We start from the raw sequence: 24,432 nt of genomic DNA, 5'->3' as shown, positions 1-24,432 counted from the left end.
TGGAAGTCTTGCCCTAATGAAGAGAATAAAAAGGAACATAAACTGTGGCAAAAGAAATGTAAGAAGGTGATATGGGAGGCCAAGCGAGACTATGAGGAACGCATGGCCAGCAACATTAAGGGGAATAATAAAAGCTTCTTCAAATATGTTAGAAGCAGGAAACCCGCCAGAGAAGCGGTTGGCCCTCTGGATGGTGAGGGAGGGAAAGGGGAGATAAAAGGAGACTTAGAGATGGCAGAGAAATTAAATGAGTTCTTTGCATCTGTCTTCACGGCAGAAGACCTCGGGCAGATACCGCTGCCCGAACGGCCCCTCCTAACCGAGGAGTTAAGTCAGATAGAGGTTAAAAGAGAAGATGTTTCAGACCTCATTGATAAATTAAAGATCAATAAGTCACCGGGCCCTGATGGCATCCACCCAAGGGTTATTAAGGAATTGAAGAATGAAGTTGCAGATCTCTTGACTAAGGTATGCAACTTGTCCCTCAAAACGGCCACGGTGCCAGAAGATTGGAGGATAGCAAATGTCACGCCTATTTTTAAAAAGGGAAAGAGGGGGGACCCGGGAAACTATAGGCCGGTCAGCCTAACATCCATACTGGGTAAGATGGTGGAATGCCTCATCAAAGATAGGATCTCAAAACACATAGACGGACAGGCCTTGCTGAGGGAGAGTCAGCATGGCTTCTGTAAGGGTAAGTCTTGCCTCACAAACCTTATAGAATTCTTTGAAAAGGTCAACAGGCATGTGGATGCGGGAGAACCCGTGGACATTATATATCTGGACTTTCAGAAGGCGTTTGACACGGTCCCTCACCAAAGGCTACTGAAAAAACTCCACAGTCAGGGAATTAGAGGACAGGTCCTCTCGTGGATTGAGAACTGGTTGGAGGCCAGGAAGCAGAGAGTGGGTGTCAATGGGCAATTTTCACAATGGAGAGAGGTGAAAAGCGGTGTGCCCCAAGGATCTGTCCTGGGACCGGTGCTTTTCAACCTCTTCATAAATGACCTGGAGACAGGGTTGAGCAGTGAAGTGGCTAAGTTTGCAGATGACACCAAACTTTTCCGAGTGGTAAAGACCAGAAGTGCTTGTGAGGAGCTCCAGAAGGATCTCTCCAGACTGGCAGAATGGGCAGCAAAATGGCAGATGCGCTTCAATGTCAGTAAGTGTAAAGTCATGCACATTGGGGCAAAAAATCAAAACTTTAGATATAGGCTGATGGGTTCTGAGCTGTCTGTGACAGATCAGGAGAGAGATCTTGGGGTGGTGGTGGACAGGTCGATGAAAGTGTCGACCCAATGTGCGGCGGCAGTGAAGAAGGCCAATTCTATGCTTGGGATCATTAGGAAGGGTATTGAGAACAAAACGGTTAGTATTATAATGCCGTTGTACAAATCTATGGTAAGGCCACACCTGGAGTATTGTGTCCAGTTCTGGTCGCCGCATCTCAAAAAAGACATAGTGGAAATGGAAAAGGTGCAAAAGAGAGCAACTAAGATGATTACGGGGCTGGGGCACCTTCCTTATGAGGAAAGGCTACGGCGTTTGGGCCTCTTCAGCCTAGAAAAGAGACGCTTGAGGGGGGACATGATTGAGACATACAAAATTATGCAGGGGATGGACAGAGTGGATAGGGAGATGCTCTTTACACTCTCACATAATACCAGAACCAGGGGACATCCACTAAAATTGAGTGTTGGGCGGGTTAGGACAGACAAAAGAAAATATTTCTTTACTCAGCGCGTGGTCGGTCTGTGGAACTCCTTGCCACAGGATGTGGTGCTGGCGTCTAGCCTAGACGCCTTTAAAAGGGGATTGGATGAGTTTCTGGAGGAAAAATCCATTATGGGGTACAAGCCATGATGTGTATGCGCAACCTCCTGATTTTAGGAATGGGTTAAGTCAGAATGCCAGATGTAGGGGAGAGCACCAGGATGAGGTCTCTTGTTATCTGGTGTGCTCCCTGGGGCATTTGGTGGGCCGCTGTGAGATACAGGAAGCTGGACTAGATGGGCCTATGGCCTGATCCAGTGGGGCTGTTCTTATGTTCTTATGTTCTTATGTTCAGAGCTGAAAGTGCTGCACCTGGTCCCCAGGTGAGTCCTTTTCCTGCCAAGATTGGCTTCTGTTTTTGGAGATTAGCTAGAGGGACATGTCCCAGGGTGCGTTTCCTGGAGATTGGCTTTGGGTTTCTGATTTCAGCAACCTCCAGGTGCTTAGCAGGGCATCCAACTATGTGTGAGGCTGGGGCAAGGCAGCCCTCACCCCACTTCCCACTCATCTGCCTCTAAACTCAGGGTCCAAGAGTCAAGCCTTTGGCAGGTGTGACTAAAGCCATTTCCAGGTCTGGTGAGTACAGGTGAGTTCTTACCCAGGGGCATGAGAATGACAAGTAACCAGGCTGAAAAAAAAAGAATCCAAAAGCAGGAGTGGTGTAATACTCCTTCTGCAGACCCTAATAAAATGTCAGCAAGATGCGAGCCGGGGTTCAAATTCCCCAGAACTTAAGCACAACAAAGGGGAAAAGAGTGGGGAAGATGGAACATTCTGTCATTTGTGATGGAGTGGAGGGCAGGAGGTTCGCAGGCTGAACTGGGCTGGATTGTGCAGGATGCTAAAAACATGTTTTCAAATTGCTCCCAATGCTACTGGGACAGCCAGTCCATAACTGTTCTGCCTTTAAAAGCACAAAAGTCAACCGTTTCCCTTCACTTTCCCCTCTCGTCTTCTTTCATTTTCTAAATGTGCCTCTTGAGATGGAAAACCCGCAGGCTGGGTCCTGTCACCACGTATGTTAGTCATACAGTTTTTCAGATGCTGAAGAAATTGTATTGTGGTTTTTGCCGCTGCTGTTCTTTCAATTGGGACCTTCATCCAGTGTAAAGTTTGGCAGAGGTCCTGGCAAGGCAGCTAGCAGAAGCAGGACAGATGTGTGGAGGCACCAGCTCTCTTTTGTGTGAGCAAAACTGGAGGTGAATTTTAGGTGCTGATTAATGGTTCAGCTGGAAGAGCATCAAGAGGGATTTGTTTCGAAAAGTGAACACCTGAAATGATCATCCTTCTCTGATACAATAAAAACGGTTACCAAAAGGCATGCCGGTGTTTAAAATGTGAGCTGATAAACACTGCACCTGTGGTGTGTACTCAGGCCTGGCACCTGAGGCAGGTACCAAATGTTGCCTCCCTGCATGACAGGTGATGTACCAGCAGGCCTAATTCTAGAGGTGGGGGGGGGGACTATTTTTTCAAGGGGGGGCAATGATGTCAGGTATCTATAATGGTGTTCAAAATGAAAGGATAAGTCTGGAGAAACATCAAAGACCCGAAACTCTCCCAAATTTCACGAAGAGAAAATAATGTGGGTTGTTTTTTGTTTTTTTTTGAGACATGCATTCATTAGCTGTAAAGCCATGTGACAATAATTTACATAGAATAAATGCATCTCTGCATGCAGTGCAAAATGTATTGCCTACATGCAACATCCTTTCATTTATACACGAGTGCAATACAAAAAAGTAAAACATATCACTGTGATGCAGATAGTATTTACTTGTATTGAAAATGCCTATTTAACACCTATATAGCACCTAACACCTATATACTGCCTATCTAACACCTATATAACACCTAACACCTATACAACACCTATCTAGCATCTAGCGCCTATATAGCACCTATCTACCTATATAATGCCTATCTAGTGCCTATGCCACACCTATATAGCACCTAACACCTATATAACGCCGATCTAGCACCCCACACCTATATACCGCCTATCTAGCAACTTTCTCACACCTATATAGCACCTACCTAACACCTATCTAGCACCTATCTAACACCAATATAGCACCTAATACCTATATAATGCCTATTTAGCAACTTTCTCACACCTATATAGCACCTATCAAACACCTAGCACCTATCTAACACAATATAGCACATAATACCTATATAACGCCTATCTAGCACCTCTCTACCGCCTATATAGCACATATCTAACACCTATATAATGCCTATCTAGCACCCATATAATGCCTATCTACCGCCTATCTAACACGTATATAGCACCTAACACCTATATAACGCCTATACAATGCCTATCTAGCACCTATCTCACACCTATATACCGCCTATCTAGCAACTCTAACACCTATCTTCCGACTATCTACCTATCTACTGCCTATCTAGCACCTATCTACCGCCTATATAGCACCTATCTAACACCTATATAGCACCTATCTAACATATCTAGCGCCTATCTAACACCTATCAAATGCCTATCTAGCACCAATCTCTATATAGCACCTATCTAACACCTATATAACGCCTATCTAGCACCTATCTATTGCCTATATAGCACCTATATAATGCCTATCTAGCACCTATCTACTGCCTATCTAACACCTATATAGCACCTATCTAATACCTATCTAGCACCTATATAATGCCTATCTAGCACCTATCTACTGCCTATATAGCAACTATATAATGCCTATCTAGCACCTATCTACTGCCTATCTAACACCTATATAGCACCTATCTAATACCTAGCTAGCACCTATATAATGCCTATCTAGCACCTATCTACGTACCGCCTTACTAACACCTATATAGCACCTATCTAACACCTATATAACGCCTATATAATGCCTATCTAGCACCTATCTACTGCCTATATAGCAACTATATAATGCCTATCTAGCACCTATCTACTTCCTATCTAACACCTATATAGCACCTATGTAATACCTAGCTAGCACCTATATAATGCCTATCTAGCACCTATCTACTGCCTATCTAACACCTATCTAGCACCTATCTAATACCTAGCTAGCACCTATATAATGCCTATCTAGCACCTATCTACCGCCTTACTAACACCTATATAGCACCTATCTAACACCTATATAACGCCTATATAATGCCTATCTAGCACCTATCTACTGCCTATATAGCAACTATATAATGCCTATCTAGCACCTATCTACTGCCTATCTAACACCTATATAGCACCTATTTAACGCCTATCTAGCACCTATCTACCGCCTTACTAACACCTATATAGCACTTATCTAACACCTATATAATGCCTATCTAGCACCTGTCTAACACCTATATACCGCCTATCTAGCACCTATCTAAAACCTATATAGCACCTATTTAACGCCTATCTAGCACCTATCTACCGCCTAGATGTTAGACCCTGTTGTTATGTTCTTATGTTCTTATAACAATCCCAGTGAAATTGTTTAGTGTGACAACATTTCCTGCATGACTTTCTTCAGGGGTCACTAACTTTTATTTTTTTTAAAATGCATCCATGCATTTACTCCAGAGAGCTGACTTGAAAATATGTTTTGAGTTTCCCACATGCAGTCATAATGCTGTTCTCAGTCACTGCAAGCAAGCAAGGAGTCTTCTGTGTGCTGGCCCTGGTGAGCCTTCTCATCGTAATCTACACTCTGCAGAAGATGCTAACCAAGGTAAGAAGAGGAGAATATAAACCGGGGGAAGAGGCAATGCATAGCCATCATGACTAGTAGCTACTACTGAGAAAGTTCTGGTCTTCTTTGAATGTCTCTGATCCCCTTTTAAAGGCATTCAAGCTGATGGCCATCACCCCAACTTGGTGATGATGTCAACTCCACAGGCTAATTCTAGACTGTGTGAAGAAGTACCTCTTTTTGTCCATCCTGAATCTCCTTCAACTTCTCTCTATCCACTCTCTCCAAGCAATGCATAATTGTGCAGGTCTCAATCATGGGCCCTCCTTCCCGTTGCTTTCCTTCCTTGTGTGTGTGTGTGTGTGTGTGTGTGTGTGTGTGTGAGAGAGAGAGAGAGAGAGAGAGAGAGAGAGAGAGAGAGAGAGAGAGAGAGAGATTTCCTAAAAAGGGGTAAGACAGGGAAGGGAACAGAGAAGTCACATTCTCCCCCTTTCTCCCCTGCAAATCCTTTGTGGAATTCACTGTATTTCACAGACCCCACCGAACCTTCACAATTCACATGGAAATAGACATAGTGGTGGAGGTAAAGGTCAGGGAGGCTTTGATATGACAGATCTAAAAATTAACTGAGATATGCTACATATCAAGGGAAAGAAATCACACAGATACAGATGCACGCACGCACACGCACACACACCCATCTTTTCATCCAGCCACCCAGTGAGATTCAGCCATTCCCACAATGAGAACTCATTTCATAAAAGCAGAAGCTTATAGCCTCCAATTGTTTTAGAAATGTGCATCCTTGACAACTTTGCAGCATTTGAGATACCACAAAAGGTCCCCTTTTGTCCCTAGAAAATTAAATCAGAGTCGAGAATAAAAGATGAGCTAGGGAGCTCATCCCCAGCTCCAGTTCCATGCATCTCAAGTCCAGTTTCTTCCTGTTTCCAAGCCAGGTTCCTGCCACACATCCTTTGTAAATGGCAGGAACCTCTGAGTACCCTCTTTGTTAGATTACAAATAACACCACCACCCCCCAAAAAATCAGGGTTCACTATCTTCCTTTTGAGTTTTGTTCTTGGGAAGGAATGTCCTGATGGTTCTCATGTCATGCCTTAAAACTACTTCAGTTTTTAGGATAAAAAAAAACAGAACCACATCTGAAACAGCTGTTCAAAATGACATCTTCAATACAGGTGGAGAAGCAGGATGGAAATGAATGCTGAAAACAGAAAAAAAAAAATATTTTAAATTGCAATTCAAGTATTTTGTAAACCTCAGGCTGTTATCCACATGGCCCCAGGGGCCTGACCCATGGCATTCTTAACCATGTCATGAACACTTCCAGATTCAGGGAATAATACCTGCTGTAGAGCAAAGGGACTGGTATGGTGAGTGCAAAATCAAGGAAAAACAGAATACCACCACCATCTGAAGGGGCGGTGGCAAGGTGCAGAGCCTTCTTGGTTGTGGCACCTCGTCTCTGGAATGGGCTACCAGAAGACGTTGAGGGCAGACCCCTCTTTGCATGCCTTCCAGCAGGATTTAAAGACATATTTGTTTCACTTGAAGAGGAGGGAGGAACTATCTAGGGACCCTTTCTAACTCAGGTTGCTGACTTATGTTATTTTAGAGCTGATATACTTTTTAATCTGCTCTGTATCACTTTTAGTTTTTAATGTTTTTATTTAGATGCTTTATCTTTTGTATGTTCCATCTTCTTGTATGCAGCTTTGAGTATTATAAAAAGTGGTGTATAAATCTTCATTCATTCATTCATTCATTCATTCAATCATTCACTAAATTTCCATCCTGCTTTATCTCCCCAATGGGCATTTGACTGACTGACTGACTGACTGACTGACTGACTGATTGATTGATTGATTTAGTAGGTTGATGGAACCTTCTTTATTTATTACTAAAATCTTGAGGGTGCAAAGTGGTGGCTCAGGGGTGGAACCATTTACCTACAGCAACCCATGGGGCATATGCTGGGACAACCTGTACAAATCTGTAACTGAATTACTAGAGAGCTGGGAGAACTAGAGAGCTGGGTAGCTAGAGGGCTACCCAAAGACCTCATCCGAGGCAACCCATGAATCCTCAGATTTTACAAGGGAGGAACATTGAGGCAGAGGCAAAACTGTGCAGGAACACCAGACCAGCCTTAGCAAAGTTCACAACTGTGCATGGCCTGGTTAAGCTATTGGAAGTCACTGCCGTCTCCCAGAGATTGATCAGTAGATGGTGTGAGATGAGACTGAATTCATGTCACAAAGCAAATTTGACATATCAGAACTTGCTGTTGGAGTCTGACACTGGGAAAATTATTCCTCTGCCCTAGAGAAAAGTCACTGCCTTGAAAAATCTCCCATGTGGCTAAGAATTGATGGATTTATACTGAATGCCAAGCAATACCCCCAACAGGCTGTGATTACTGGGTCTGTTTCTGTTACCTGCCTTGTTTGGTGGGTAAACAGGGTAGACTGGAGTCCCCTTTAGGCACTGAGAACTGAAAATCACTAAAGAAACTGCTTTTGATTCTCTTGTCTTACTATTTCTCTTGTTTCTTCTTATGCCCTCCAGGTTGATATGTTCAGAAGCTACCATGCAGGTTCCATTCAGGGTGCTACAGAAACAGGCACGGCCCCTTGGCTCAATGTCATTGGGAATGGAATGTGTCAGTACTGGGTGAGGCAGAGGAAACAAGATCAAGAAGTCAAAGACATCCTTGCAAGACTGGACCAGGTGATGCCCAGTGTCACTTTCACAGATGTAAAGACTACCACAAGTGCCAAGAACAGCCGGGCCACCCTACTGAACCCCAAAGACTCTTATTGTGTAGGAGACCACTTGATGGTTCGGCTAGATCTGTACGACTACTTGGGGAAGAGGAAGGAGTATGGGGGAGACTTCTTGAGAGTGAGGATCCATTCCCCAAGTCTCCAGGCAGGAGCTTCTGGCCATATCAAAGACTACAGGAATGGAACATACCTGGTCAATTTCACCCTATTTTGGGAAGGTGCAGTCAGAGTTTCCCTCCTTCTCATCCACCCCAGCGAAGGAGTCTCTGCACTGTGGGCAGCGAGGAAGAAAGGGTTTGACAAAATAGCCTTCACGGGCCAGTTCTTAAATGGAACAGCAGCTGTTCTCACTCCATGTGGTTTCAATATCTCTGGAAGAGCCGAACTGTGCGAATATCGAGATGAGCGCGACCAAGAGGTCTTCTACTGCGTCAAACCAAAGAATGTGCCTTGTGAAGCTTTTGTTCTCCTGAAATCCAGCAACAAACCTGTCTCCTACCTCACAGACTTGGAACAGAGACTTCTAAAGAGGTATGTACAATTTCATAGCAGAAGTACAGTATATTTTCAATGCTTTAGACAGGATTGCACTCTTAGTGAATGCCAAGGGATCCCTCTGGAAGCAGTAGATAATCTCACATATACTGTACTTCTGACCTTTGGAAAAGCAGCATTTGTTACGTTCCAGGGACCTTTGAACAGTCTGGGAATTTCCAAAGCAGGAATCCCAGAGGAATTGGAAGTTTTTTTTTTTCTCAGCTTGGTATCCATATCCTGTTCCAAAGTGGCTTTTTCCTTTGAGTGAAATACCCTGTTGATGCAAAAACTAACCAACTGAAGCCTGATATGAAGGATTTGGTTTGAAAAACAAGAATGTTTTAACAGGGAGGTAGGTGTGTTAGTTTGATGGGGGCAGGAGGTCTGGTCTAGAGGGTAGAGCCTCCGTTTGCCTGAAGATAACATCCGAAGGTCGCCACCGGCACCCTGAATGGCGAGACCTTGAAGCAGCTGACAAGCCTAGCCAAGTTATTCCAAGTTATTCCACCTGCTCTTTGGCCACTGTCAGCGGGTGTGGGAGGAAAATAGAGGCCAGAATGTGAAACCAGATCATATAAAGATCCATCTGAAATGTGGTTCTTGAAAGACAGAACCTTCTTCAATTGTAAAAATCCCTATTGGGATTTAGTATAGCCTGCCTATGTAAACCGCCTTGAATTAAAGTCTGAGGAGAAATCTGACGACCAAGAAAGGCGGTATATAAATACCTGTATTATTATTATTAGTATTATTATTATTTGATGCAGCAAAAGCAACCTAGACTCTGATAGCATAGTTTTTAAGGCTGCAATCCTCTCGGTACCTGAGAGTAAGCCCCAGTGACTATAATGGGACTTACTTCTGCATAGACATACATAGGACTGGGAGGTAAGTTGTTCTAACACCCTTGGTGTGGTTAACTGCTCTGTAACATATTAATAACAACTAACAGTAAATCCTGAGACTATCAATAACCAAAAATTCAAATGCTTCTCACACTTGCCTGATCCAGCCAATAGGGTTGATCTGTACATGGGATCTTATGCTTGGGTCACCCTCTGAATTATGTCCCACACAGGCGGATTATCTCTGAACATGAGAAAGCCCTTGCACTTTGGAGATCTGTGCTGGATCAGGCCCACGCATCCACCAAGTGGCAAGTGGTATGGCCAAATTTGCCTGTGCCAATCGCTTATTTGAAGGAGCAAAATCCAGGGCCCACACTTCTCCTTCCCCAACAAATGATGTGCACCATCAAAGTTCATCACAACAACCAACTATGGATCATCCTTATGCACAGGACCCAGGGCCATAGCTGGGGAGGGGCCAGGGGGGGCTCTGCCCCCCCTGAGCCAGCAGTTTGCCCCCCCCCCAGCATTTTTTCCAAACCTGTCCTCTTTATCTAATCTGGTGTCAGTTGGGGGTGATTTGAAGCCCTTTTTGCAACATTTTTTTGTGCACAGGAAGGAAGACGGCTCAGTGCTTCTGGCAGGGATTGGGGAGGAGAGAGAGCGCATGTGTGTAGAGTGAGCAGAACACGATCCTGGGGGGCTCCTTGGAAGTAAGGACCTCTGGTCACCCTGTCCCCATCCAGAGCACATGGAGAGCGGGGCTGGTCAAGAGTAGCTACAAGAAGGTTGGGAGAAATTTCTCCTTGTACTGGCTGGGAGGGTGCTATTTCTTCTACTGTGAAACATGCTAATTACTACGATGGTACTGCTGTGGGGGGGCAAGGAGAAATGTTTCTGTTGGAGAAATCTTGGGGGCAGGTTCTTGCCTTTCAGATATTAATGGCTGCTGCTTGGGGGCTGGGGAGACCCTTTTTCTGGTGGGAGGAAACATGGAAAGCATTTGAGCTAAAGAGAACCAAGAACTTGAGTGTGGGAAAGGTTCTAAGCAGGGGCGGATCCAGGGGAGGACATGGGTTCATACCCCCCCCAACTGTCCTGCCAGCAGAGAAGGGCGCCCACCAGGATGGAGAGCAAAATCAGGTGTCAGGGGAACACCCATTGGGCGGGTGTCAAGGAGATTGGCTGGAATGGGAGCCCAGGTCTACCCACACCCAGCAAAAAGCCACAGAGGCTTTCAGCTCAATCAGGAGCCCAGGTCTACCCAAGTAGGTAGACCTGGCCTCCAAGTCCAGGTGGGAGCCCAGACCCAGTTCTGCCTGCCCAACAAATGTCCACAGAAGTGATAAGCTCAAGAAGGAGCCTAGGTCTACACAGCAGGTAAACCTGCGCTCCAAGTCCAGATGGGAGCCCAGGTTTACCCACCCAGCAAATGGCCACAGAGGCGAGAAGCTCAAGCGGGAGCCCAGGTCTACCTGCCTGGTTGACCTGGCTCTGAAGGTAGTGCTCATGACCCCTCCCAGACAGACACTGGATCCACCCCTGGTTCTAAGGAGTTCAACTCTGAGAAAGCTGGGAGGATACAGCTCCACCAGGTAGAGTCAATACATTCAAATCTTCTGTACTTTGGTTTTAAAAGTAATGAATATTATAAAAAAAAAAAGTAATATTATAAAAAAAAACAATGGCGCTACTGTATTTGACTAGCATATCTTTCCTCTTGCTTTTATGTAAATAAATTTTATTTTAATATGTATCAATGCATCAGCAATGTGTCATTGACAAATGTTATAAAGGCATTATATAGGCGCTGGATAGGCGCTAGATAAATGCTATAGAGGTGTTAAGTAGGTGCTAGATAGGTGTTAAATAGACACTATATAGGTGTTAGATAGGTGTTATATAGACGCTATTTAGGCATTAAATAGGTGTTGTGTAGGGGCTAGATAGGCGTTATATAGCTGTTAGGTGCTAGGCGCTATATAGGGGCTAGATAGGCATTATATAGGTGCTAGAGAGGTGCTAGATAGGCATTATATTGGTGCTAGATAGGTGTTAGTCGCTATATAGATATGTGTTAGATAGGTGCTATATAGGTGCTATATAGGTGTTAGATTGGTGCTAGATAGGCACTATAAAGGTGCTACATAGATGCTAGATAGGCATTATATAGGTGTTAGATTGGTGCTATATAGGTCAGATAGGCGCTAGATAGGTGCTAGATAGGCACTAGATAGGCATTAGATAGGCACTATAAAGATAAAAATAGGCACTAAAGATAGGCACTATAAAGGTGCTACATAGGTGCTAGATGGGCATTATATAGGTGTTAGATGGGTGCTATATAGGTCTTAGATAGGCTCTTTATAGGTGTTAGATAGGTGCTAGATTGGTGCTGTATAGGTGTTAGGTGCTAGATGGGCGTTATATAGGTGTTAGGTGCTATATAGGTGCTAGATAGGCGCTAGATAGGTGTTAGATAGGTGCTAGATAGGCGTTATATATGTGTTAGGTGCTATATAGATGCTAGATAGGTTATATAGGCGCTAGATAGCTGTTAGATAGGCGCTATATAGGTGCTATATAGGCACTATATAGTTGCTAGAGAGGCGCTAGATAGCTGTTAGATAGGCGCTATATAGGTGCTAGATAGGTGCTAGATAGGTGTTGCATAGGCACTGGATATTCATTATATAGGTGCTATATAGGTGTTAAATAGATGTTAAATAGGCACTTTCAATACAAGTAAATACTATCTGCGTCAGTGATATGTTTTACTTTTGCAGGCCTGTGTATTGCACTAGTGTGTAAATGAAAGGATATGTTGCATGTTATTTCTATGTAGGCAATACATTTTACATGGCATGCAGAGATGCATTTATTCCATGCAATTTATTGTTACCTGGCTTTACAGATCATGAATGCATCTTTAAAAAAAAAAACAAAAAAACCCCACTATATTTTCTCTTCATGAAATTTGAGGGAGTTACAGGTATTTGATGTTTCTCCAGACTTATCCTTTCATTTTGCCCACCAGTAGAGATACCTGACATCATTGCCCCCCCCCCTGAAAAAATAGTCACCCCCCCACCTCTAGAATCCTGGCCATGGGCCTGACAGAACCATTGCAAAATACATGGATTCAAACTTTGAATGATTAGAAGAATGTAAAATTAGGAAGGTATAAATGTCAACTTCTGCAACACTTTGAGAATTTTGCTTTCAACATAGTTCCCCTGGCAAACCCAACGGAAGGGACATTTTCACATTATCCACTCTCCCGTGTAACATAAAATGTGCACTGCTATCTTCAGACATTCACTGCCATTTTTTTCTGCCTTTAAAGGTCCAACATTGGGGTCGCGATCCCTGAGCATTTTGGAGAGATCCACGTCTTAACCTGTAACAGTAAGTTGCCTCTTATTTTATTTCTCCATCTACAGCATGATCATTTGCTTTTCCCTGGATTGGGATCAATTGCCACATATCTCCTCCGCTAATGTTAGTGTAGAGCAGGGGTGTCCAAAGTTTTTGGCAGGAGGGCCACATCATCTCTCTAACACTGTGTTGGGGGCCAGGGAAAAAAAGAATTAATTTCCATTTAAAATTTGAATAAATTCACATAAATGAATATATTAAAGATGATCTTATATGAATGAATGAAGGACTTGCAATAGATCAAGGCCTATAAAAGGCCTTGTACAAATCACATCTGGCCTTTCCTTCACTACCACTGCTGCGTCACAGATGTAAAACAGCAAGAAGTGGAGGGAGCCCTCATCCCACAGCTCATGCAAGACGTCAAACTGTTGCTCTCACGTTGGGCCAGTGGGGGCTCCAACAAATCTCCAGAGGGCCAGAGGCTCATTGGAGACTGGGGGCTCCCTGAGGGCCGCATTAAGAGGCCTCGAGGGCCGCAAGTGGCCCCAGGGCCGGGGTTTGGGCACCCCTGGTGTAGAGGTACCCATTCCACAGAGGTTTCTCAGGCTGCAATCCTAACCACACTTTCCTGAGAGTAAGCCCCACTGAACAAAATAGGACTTACTTCTGAGTAGACCTGGTTAGGACTATGCCCCCAGTCGTATTGTGCCCCAGAGTCACTCTTCTAGAAGTGGGAGAGCAGGGGAACCACCGTGCATCTAATTGCGCCACAGTACTGGCTGTGTTGCAAGTAGAGGGTGTTGCAGCTGCTCCAAGCTGTAGCAAGTTCTGCTAAACTGACACATTTGCAGGGTGAACAGCATTTTCCTTCCAAAATTCAGTATTGCTATTCTTGTTATTTCTTTAACTCTTCTTAGCCTGCTCTTTCATTTGTCCTCAGAACAATCCTGCTGGTGTTGATCCCATTTTACAGACATAGAGTTGAGGCTGAGAACTAGGTTAGTGATTTGTCCAAGGCCAAGAAAGAATGCTCACAGCTAGGATTTGCCCCATGCGTCCAAGTTCAACATGCAGCATTTCTGCCATCTGAGCACTCCCTAGATAAAGATCATTTCCCCTCCCTCCATGTCTTCCTTGCCAGTGGCAACTCTCAACCAGCATGAATTTCACTAGAGGAAAAGGATTTCCAAGGTCATATTGGGTTACTTTGTGGCACAGCCATGCCATTCCCTAGATTGCAGTGCAATGTGGGCTGGTGGGATTCATCCATGACTATTTATACTGTTGGCATCAGAGTTGTCAGTGCTGAATGTGTTATAATAGCATTTTGCTGGAAAAAAAACTTTGCAGGAGTCTGTGCTGACAAGTCTCTTCCTCCTATTTAAACATCCACAGTATCTCATAGGCTAGCATTTTTCCTCCCTAGTAAATCAATTTTCTAGCCTCTCCTGTTTATGAAAAATACCATTCTGTGAGGCTCATTTGTGGCTCAAAATGTCACCTGCAACAGAATATAGGCCTGGACCCAAACTCCTGTGTAAATAGGTCCCAACTCGTGTAGGCCTTTATTGGACTTTTTTTGGTTTATTTGTTTCAATTTACTTTGTAAAACTCCCTCTTTGAGGCTGCTTCAAGAGCCCTGCAAATTCTGTTTGCCAGTTCTGGCACTTCCTTGCCCATTTCTCTGCCATCGGTGTCGGAAAGAGCCAGCAGAACCACCCCTTCACGATGCACTGAGCCCCATAAAACACTCCTGATGGAAGATGTTTGCATTCCACACAAGGCAACTGTGCTTACAATCGCACACTTCTCCCCATGTTCACCTGCACCTCTTCCTCGCCTTGTTTTGGTCAGGAAATGCCACAATGTCAAGAGAAAAGTGCCGGATCAGGCTGGGCTCACCCCCTGTGCCCAGCGGCTACGCTCTGCAGAATGTCTGGCACCCGGAATTTTGCTCTGTGTCCGATTTTAGCACGCTGGACAAGATCCATGCTTGCCTGAAGGGGAAGATGATTTATCTCATGGGAGACTCTACATTACGCCAGTGGATTTATTGTCTAACTGAGAAGGTGACAAGTACGTTTTTCTCGGGATGCGGATTTTCTTCAGACTTGCTCTTGCCTTTGCGTTTTAGCTCTTCTGTGACTTCCGTTCTGGCTCCTGGAGTTCTTGGTTCTCCGTTTTGTTCCTCAGCCTTCTGTCTTTGCATGCAAGCTTCAATTCTGTTGTGCTGTTGGCTTGGCTTTGCTTTAAAAATAAAATAAAATAAAGAGCATCCAATGGAATGAATTCTAAGTAAAGTGACACTTGAAAGAAGGAAAAAACAGCTTAATCAAGGATCTGGATATTTGGGGCAAAGACCAACAAACAAGCACAAAACCCCAATTTTTTTGCTCCAAACAAGGCCAAATTTTGCAGCTTTTTAAAAAATGTTGCTTTTGATTGATGGCTATTTTTCATAACTTAACCTAGATCCATCTGGTTGTGTACTCAGTTATATACATGCAGTTGTGTGTGTAGGTTTTTCTTTTCCAATGTCTTGGTTTTAATTGGACTACTATGAGATAAAGACTTGTGGTTTCCGCAGTTCAAAATCAGTGCTAGGCAAACGACTGTGCTTCTATTCTCATGGCTGCAAACCCTGGCTCTTTGGGGTGGGATAGTTCTTCGAAACCTCAGGATCACACATGGAACCGTCCGAAAGGAATGGTAGCATGTGCTTATCTACACAAAAGGATAAGAGCCACGATACTCTGCCCCATGCAGGATCCAAGACAACTTGGATCAGATTGGTCTGAGCTGGTGCTGTCAGCACCATCAGCCAACACTAACTTTAACCAGTGGAGATTTTTGAGTCTCCCTTGTAGATGCAACAGCCCACAGACATTGTTCCCATTTCAAACTCTGCTCCTTTATTCTTTACCAGCACTGAAGTTCTTTGATCACCATGATTCTGGGCCGTTCAGCACCCATGTGGCGATGGACCTGGAGAGGAACACTTTCGTTCAGTGGAAAAAACACGGGCACCCCTTTGTGACCAAAAAGTGGTTCCTGATCAAAGACGACCATTACGTTGCCAGTGAAATTGACAGACTTGCTGGGGGCAAAGACACAGCTGTTGTCATCACCCTGGGCCAGCACTTCCGCCCATTCCCCATGGACCTTTTTGTAAGGAGACTGCTCAACATCCGCAGGGCGATCCAGCACCTTTTCCTGAGAAGCCCGGACACCAGAGTCATAATCAGATCAGAGAACATCCGGGAGATGGACGCAGAGGTTGAGCGCTTTGGGGACATCCATGGCTATCCCCAGAACCTGGTCATGAGGGACACTTTCAAGGACCTCAATGTCAGCTTCATCGACGCATGGGACATGAGCATTGCCTACGCTGTAGATGATGTCCACCCCCCGACCCATGTGGTCTTCAACCAAATCATTATGTTTTTAACTTATATTTGTTAGTCAGCATATAAGTGGCACGCAATCCAAGGTGCACAGGTTCAAGATGGAGCCCTTCAGAAGCAAGTGACTATGTCACGTGACAGGCAAGGACACCCAGTGGAAGAACTACTGGATTGCTTTTCTTGCTGTGTCAATATGATAACTCAGGGAAGAAATATCCATAGGTGATGGAGCGTTGAGCTAACCACACACATAGCAGCACTGAAGACTTATTGACACTCAAAGCCTAGTCTTCTCCCTCCATCCCACCATTTTCTAGGGCCACTACAAGGAGTTCATCTGGAGGAGAATGTTTCTGAAAAGGAGTAGCACCAGCCAGACAGAAACATCATTGCCGGTGGTACGCAGACTCATCTTTTTAGCGCTACTGTCTCTCATCAGGCAGAATTTGCTGGTGTTGGAAAGCCGAAGACTTGATCTCACCAGAGACAAAGTAGAATGCTTGTACAATCCATGGGCAAGGAGGCTGCTACCATATCACTGTCAACATTGGGGAAAAAAAATACCTGGCACCAAGTTAAAAGAACATAAGAACAGCCCTACTGGATCAGGCCATAGGTTCAGCTTCCTGTATCTCACAATGGCCCACCAAATGCCCCAGGGAGCACCCCAGATAACAAGAGACCTCATTCTGGTGCCCTCCCTTGCATCTGACATAGCCCATTTCTAAAATCAGGAGGTTGCGCATATACATCATGGCTTGTACCCCGTAATGGATTTTTCCTCCAGAAACTTGTCCAATCCCCTTTTAAAGGCATCCAGGCCAGACGCCATCACCACATCCTGTAGCAAGGAGTTCCACAGGCCAACCACACGCTGAGTAAAGAAATATTGAAAGGAAAGTCTTTGCACTCATTGAATTTCACCAGCAATCCTCACACCCACCCATCTAGCACAAGGAGGGCTTTTTGGAAGTTACCTGGACTTTCTTGAACCTGTTCTAAAACATACCACCTTGCAGAGGGCAGAGATGGCTCCTTCCGAATGGCCTGCCGCAGCCTCTGCATTACATGAGAGTATCTTCTTAACAGGGCCAACCATGCACTGAGCCGGAGCATCAAGCATGTACTGAAGAGGCATTCCAAGGGAATGACCCTGAGCTCTGGAATCCCTTTTTCCCAGAGACCCACCAACCCTGGAACCTTTTTTAGTAAAAGCTGTAAAAATGTCCTGGCTAATGGTACACTGGTACGCTGGTTGGGGTGAGGTTTTTAGCCATTGTTGTTAGCATCTGGTCTGTTGGCAACCTTCAGTCTCGAAAGACTCTGGTATCGCGCTCTGAAAGGTGGTTCTGGAACAGCGTCTAGTGTGGCTGAAAAGGCCAATTCGGGAGTGACAATCCCTTCCACACCAGGAGCAAGTGCAGTCTGTCCCTGGTCTGTCTCCCTGGCTACGGGCCTTCCTTCTTTGCCTCTTAGCCTCAGACTGTTGGCCAAGTGTCTCTTCAAACTGGGAAAGGCCATGCTGCACAGCCTGCCTCCAAGCGGGCCGCTCAGAGGCCAGGGTTTCCCACCTGTTGAGGTCCACTCCTAAGGCCTTCAGATCCCTCTTGCAGATGTCCTTGTATCGCAGCTGTGGTCTACCTGTAGGGCGCTTTCCTTGCACGAGTTCTCCATAGAGGAGATCCTTTGGGATCCGGCCATCATCCATTCTCATAGCATCTGATATAACAATGTTTATACACATATTTGTGTCACTCTGAAATAATTGTTGTTACATTCCAAGCCTTCAGGACAGGTGGTGACTGTCAATCAAGATATAGGGTAAGGTATACGGAGTTTCTGAAACTTGAGCATGAAACAAAAATCTAATATAGGTTGAGTATCCCTTATCCAGACCGCTTGGGATGGGAAGGTGTCTGGATTTTGAATTTCTCTGGATTTTGGAATAACTGCATACATATAATGAGAAATGCTTCCTCTTGTTCTTTTCACTGTTACTTATATGGGTGTCAGCTGGCCTTTTGGATGTTTTTCTACTATGTCTGTACAGGTACACACCACAGAGCAGAGGACAGAACTTACAGCCTGTACCTGCACTGTACCTGTATATTTTTAATTTTAAGCATTTATATCCCACCCTCTGAGCCATGAGCCCTTGATAATGGGCCTGCCTTAAAGCGTAGCAGATTAATTTTTTTATATATATCTGAGCTGGGTTTTGCAGCCACTAGAAATGTGTTTGGCAGGGACTTGCAACAGGACCCACCCAGCCTATGGAAGTCTCTCTATGCTGTGATCGGATCCACCTCTTTCTTTCTAATCTCAGATGGGTAATAAAACTTTCTTATGCCAAGGTCTTCCTTTAATTGGGTTTGCTTTCTACTCCTGTGAGTGGGTGCCTGATTTGTTGTGTTGCCTGCTCTGTTTTCTCATCAGTGTTGATTTAGATGGTTTAAAAATAACCATGTTTTACTGGTTCAGTAGTGATTGATCATTATGCTGTAAGCTGCCTTAAAGTTTTCCTGCCAGGTAAGGAAACATGGGATAATTTATTTATTTAAAATTAAACACATACTGTGACGGTTCTCACCATCTTACCCAAGAGGGCTCTTACCAAATGAAAGACGCTTTAGCCAAAGAATCAGTTGACTTTGCCAAAAACGCAGAGTTCTGAAGCAATAAGTCTTCCTTTCTCGGCTTTAGGGTGCACACTCATGCAGAACAGGCATCATCTCAGCTACGAGGCATTCTTCTGGTATGGGACAGAAGGAAAATGCCTCTCTTCTGATGCTTCCTGCCATCAACAATTTATTATTTGTTGTATTTACAGCTGTATTATTTTGTTTTTAATCTGATTAATCAGGGGGCATCTGTATAGTTGATTAAGATGAAGCCTAGATGGAGCAATAGTAGATCTAAAAAATTGATTACAATGTGTATCTCTCTCTCTCTCTCTCACACACACACACACACACACACACACACACACACACACACACACACACACACAATGTCCCATTATTGACAGATGAGGATGCAGTGCTGTGAATTTGTGAATCTTGTACTTGTGTGGACAACACCAGGTTCTAGGCTACATGATGTTCTGGTCTAGAGGCTCCCACCACCCTCACACTAATGCTCGTGTAGGCAATCTTAACGTATCTTAATTAACTGGTCGTGAATGTCTTCTTCCAACCATCTTTGCCATGGGAATTTCCTGTTGGCTAAGCAGGTTCTAGCCTGGGTTGACCTTCACAGTGCTGCCAAAACGTGAGCCTAGAAATTGCCAGCTGTGCTCTTGTGTCACCATTATGCAACTGCAAATAAAGATTAAACACTGCTTTTGATGGAAAACGGAGTTCAGCCTTGGGTTCAGGGTTAGACCAAAGATCAATATTGAATTTGCAACAGTCACACAGGTCAGCAGAAAGAAAAGCGTCTCCTAGAATACGTGGGCTCCAGCTTCCTTTGACACCACCCACAGCCAGGGATTCTCTCCTCAGTGTGGTTTCACAGTCTTAGGGCGCAATCCTAACCCCTTAAGTCAGTGCTTTCCAGCACTGACATAAGGGCAGTGCAGCTCTGAGGTAAGGGAAGAAACATTCCCTTACTTTAAGGAGGTCTCTGTGAGTGACACCCAACTGCAGGATGCAGCACACGTCCCATTGGCACCACTATGCCAGTGCTATTTGTATACTCCCTGCCAGCATTTTCATTCCCAGATTAGCTTCCAGAAATAGCAGTTTAAAACACTTCAGGAACACGATTATCAGTGTCAGCTGCAGGGCAGGACCTTGACTTTCAAGAAAAGCACAACTCAGATTAAGCCCTAACCTTTAATCACTCCCTGCTGAATGTACAGATCACCTTATCTGACACTAAGCTATTGGTCTATCAAGGCCAGTATTGTTCACACCGGCTAGCCATGGCTTTCCTGGCCTGATGGGTGCCTCTGCGTGCCAAACACCTGCCCTGCAGCTCCACCAATGCGGTACGCACCCAAAACCGCCTTACCCTGAGCCAGCCTGTTGTAGCTCAGCATGGTGGCTGGTTCGCTAGCACTTCAGGCATGGGCCTCTCCCCAAGGCCCACTCAAGCTGGGCAGTGTGCATGCAAGCAGAGCTCTCCCCCTGGGCTATGGCTCCATCTCCGAGTACCAGATAGATCTATTTTTAAACCAATTTTTGTTTATGTTTTGATAGTTATGGGAGGAAAGGGAATTACAGCTCCAACCTTGCTATGCACTGATTTTTTTATACACGGATTTGACTCAACACGAATGGCCCCTGCAAATGAGGAATGTGCTGATCCCTGGAGAAGGGGAAAATGCATCCCTTTAAAATGCTTTTCTTACTGTTGTAGAGATTTTTGTCTCAACATGATGAGAAGGGCCCTTTAAATTAATCGAAAACAGTCCTTTACAATAGCCAGAAAGAGGGCAGCTAACTGACAATCCATCAATCATTCTCTCTCCAAGGGACCCCCTCCCTTCCCCTTGAACAGTGAAAGAAAATTCTTTCTAAGCACCTGGATTGGATTGTCCTCTTAGTGACTCTATCTTAACATCACAAAGGTCAGCAAGGCTGTTTTAAAATCACCTGAGGAAAGGCACTTTGTTTTCTAAATTGATTTGCTATAGTGCGATTTTTGCCATCCATGTGAGTTAACCCACACAAATAATGAGACTCACAGCCCAATCCTATCCACACCTTCCGGGGAGTAAGCCCCATTGACTTTAATGGGATTTACTTCTGAGTAGACATGCATAGGATTGGACCTTCAACCTGTATTTCTAGAAGGTTTTGGCGTATGACCTTAGTGGTGAATAAAAACCAGCTGTTTGCAATGATGCTGGAAAAGCAGAACTGCAGTGAAATTTGTGGGGCAGGAAAATAAAGCAAAAAGACACTTTTCAATCATGTCCTTCTCAGTATTTAACACTGATGCTTTTAAACCTGCTTGTCAGATTGTATAAGAATTCATTTCACATCCTTTTTGTCTTCTCTGACATAGCAAAGCTCGGTCCACAGGATTGACCTATCCAGAAACTTCTCAAGCGTAGGAAGGTGTCTATAGACAGCTCCCTGCTCATCAGTTTAACCCATGATGCAGGGGGAGGGGCACTTTACCAGGGATGAATCCTTGAAAAGACTCTAGCCCTTCACGCCACTGCACCAATCATGGGCAGGTCCCTTTTGATGCAATAGTCACAGCCTCCATCCTCAGTGTCCTGTCCCTTGTTTTGTTTTTCCAGGAGGCAACAGCACACCAAGCAAGCAATGCAGTGTTGGAATGCGCTCCCCACCATTTCCCAGCGGCTTTGTGTGGCATGATCAGTGGTACCCTGTTTTCTGCAGACTGCCCGGCTTGGGGACCTTGAATCAAATCAATACCTGCCTGCAAAGGAAAATGGTTTACTTCATGGGAGACTCAACCGTGCGGCAATGGATGGAGTATCTCACAAACACAGTGAGAAGTAGGTTTCTCTCTAGGCAGAGCACCTGCCACCATCTGGCCAGAAACAGACCACTTGCTCCTGGGTTGCCCAAGCTGTGCTCCTGCTGCAAGGCATCCTTCCTTGGAACACTTTCTGTCGACAGTCGGCTCTTAACGTTGACTTTCCAGCCATCCCTTGAATCCAATTGTAGATCAAGTTCTCCCCATACAATTACATCTACTTTGACTGCGGGAGGGGAGAGGCTGCACATCCACCAGTGCGGCCAAAAATCGGCACCATGCACAAAATACAGACCACTGGCATCGATTGCCAGTGACTGTGAATGGGACATCTGCTGCCTGCACAGCTCCTTGCCCCTGCCCGTGGCTTAACTATGCAGTTTAACGCAAAATGGCACACACTACACAACAAACTGGGCAAGCAACTCGATTTGCTTCAGCAGGCAACATTTGTGCAGGATTCAGAATTCATCCAGGCACTGGCAGCTCTACTAATACCTCCTGCGAGGGGCCGGCGAGTGCAGTTGCTACCTCTGCTTGATGTCACTGGGTCACCACCAACTCGAACGGTCCAGCTGTGGTTCAGGCAGAATGGCAACAGCCTGGCTCCTCTCTATCTATAGTCAGGATGCAACATCCATGACCAGTAAAGGCTGGGACAGGCTCTGCTGCTTCAGTCAGATTTGAGAACCTATTCACATTGGTGGAATGAGCTCTCAGATATCTGGCCAAGACAGTGGAATTTGCTACCTCTTTGGGGGTTGTGCCTCTGGGCAGCAGAACAAGGGCAGGAGCCACCCCATTTTGGTATCCTCCAGCCAAATCCATGAATGGGCCCATGATGAGAGGGCACATTCTGATCTTCTGTTTGCCCAAGAGCTGCCATTGCTTTCCAAACTGGTTGTTTAGTATTTTCATTGCTCACCAGACCATTTTGCTTATTGATGAACCCCTTTGAGAAAAGGTAGGCAAGCAGGGCACAAACTACGCAAGAAAAATCAGGGACTCTAGACTGAGAGATCCTGAAGGCCATAAAGCAGCAACAGAACTTTGTTTGTCAGATTCCCCAGGTACCCAACCAGTTCAAACCGCAATCCTCTAACATCCAGAATACTGAGGAGTGCAGTGGAAGCTTGCATCAACCTGGTGAAACAACTGTGCCATGCTTGGTGCAGCAAAACCAGTGGCTCCTTATCTTCTGCAGAATAGCCAGTTCTTCGTGCTTTGGGCCACACCAACAGTGGCTTCAAAGACAGGCCCGTTTGGCCCAGGGGAGTGTCAAAGACAGCAAGAACCAGGTTCCCATTAGGCCAGCAGTTAAGAACATAGGAAACAACTTATCCCTCAGTCCACTGACCTGGGTAGTGACACTCACTGGCAGATGCTCTCCAGTTTCAAACAGGGCCTTTCCCAGTCCTACCTGGGGATGCCTGTCACTTCTGCTATTGCCCCTCTCTAAAACAGCAGTCACTATTGTTTGCTCTGAGACAGAGGAAGCCTTTGCTGTACCCATCTGTTAGTCAAGTTCCTCCCTTAAGGACTTCTCATCACTGGCCACACTCTTGTGTCCCACTATCAGCCCTCCATTAAACCTTTTACAGGAGACTCTCTTACAGATCCCAGACTATAGCTCTTCATTTTCTTGTCAGTTATAGCTACCTTGGTTCACAGGAGAGTTGCCACAAGGAGTTTTGTTTTCACGGTCATCCCTTTTGTCTACGGTGTCATTCTATATCAGCTGTAGCTTTATATCTTTTCTGCTAGTAAGTTGCACTCACCCTCTGCCTTTCTTTTCTCACTAGCCCTAAAAATTTTTGATGCCCACGGAATTGGGAAGCTTCAGAACTTGCTTGCTGTGGATATGGCTGGGAATATTCAGCTCCAGTGGAAAAAGCATGGCCACCCCATCACTGCACACAGCTACACGATGAAAGATCACAGCTACGTCGCTCGGGAGATAGACAACTTGGCAGGCGACAGAGACACAGCGGTGGTTGTTTCCCTGGGTCAGCACTTCCGCCCCTTCCCCATCAAGCTCTTCATTCGAAGGATTCTTAATGTTCGGGCAGCGATCCAGCATCTCCTCTTGAGGAGTCCAGGCACAAGGGTCATCATCAAAACAGAGAACACCCAGGAGATGCCCACAGATCCTGAGCGATTTAGCGATTTCCATGGCTACGCCCAATATCTTGCAGCAAGAGACGTGTTTCGGGATCTCAAAGTGGGCATTATTGATGCCTGGGACATAACTGTGGCCTATGCCACGACCGAAATTCACCCACCAGATCAAGTCATTGGAAGCCAAGTTAATTTGTTCTTGTCCTACATCTGTTAAGAATGGAAATGAGGTGCATCTCTCACATCTCTCCAGATATAAAGGATGTGTTTTCACATCCTGCACACTCCCAAACATCTTTGAATGCGCTGTGCTAAAGCCTTGGCCTTATGACTTCATGGCCAGCTCCTTTGGATTTGTGTTTTGCATGGCAAACCTCATTTGAAACTGGAGGGCAGCTGCCATTCAAAGGGGGGATGGGAAACCACTGCACAGATC

At 45.2% G+C, this 24,432-nt stretch overlaps 1 protein-coding gene across 1 annotated transcript; it reads left to right on the top strand.

Moving 5' to 3' along the window:
• The first annotated feature begins 8,230 nt into the window (after positions 1–8,230).
• Positions 8,231–24,213, top strand: LOC136662215 (NXPE family member 4-like). Its single transcript, XM_066639336.1, has 4 exons — positions 8,231–8,782; positions 12,983–13,044; positions 21,676–21,897; positions 23,681–24,213. Exons 1-4 carry the CDS (start codon positions 8,304–8,306, stop codon positions 24,211–24,213), a joined length of 1,296 nt encoding a protein of 431 aa, XP_066495433.1. The 5' UTR covers positions 8,231–8,303.
• Positions 24,214–24,432: the final 219 nt, after the last annotated feature.

The sequence above is a fragment of the Tiliqua scincoides genome, chromosome 11 (genome assembly GCF_035046505.1).
Source record: "Tiliqua scincoides isolate rTilSci1 chromosome 11, rTilSci1.hap2, whole genome shotgun sequence".
Taxonomy (NCBI): Eukaryota; Metazoa; Chordata; class Lepidosauria; order Squamata; family Scincidae; genus Tiliqua; species Tiliqua scincoides.
Note: the sequence above shows the minus strand (reverse complement) of the source record. Positions and strands in the feature narration are given on the sequence as shown.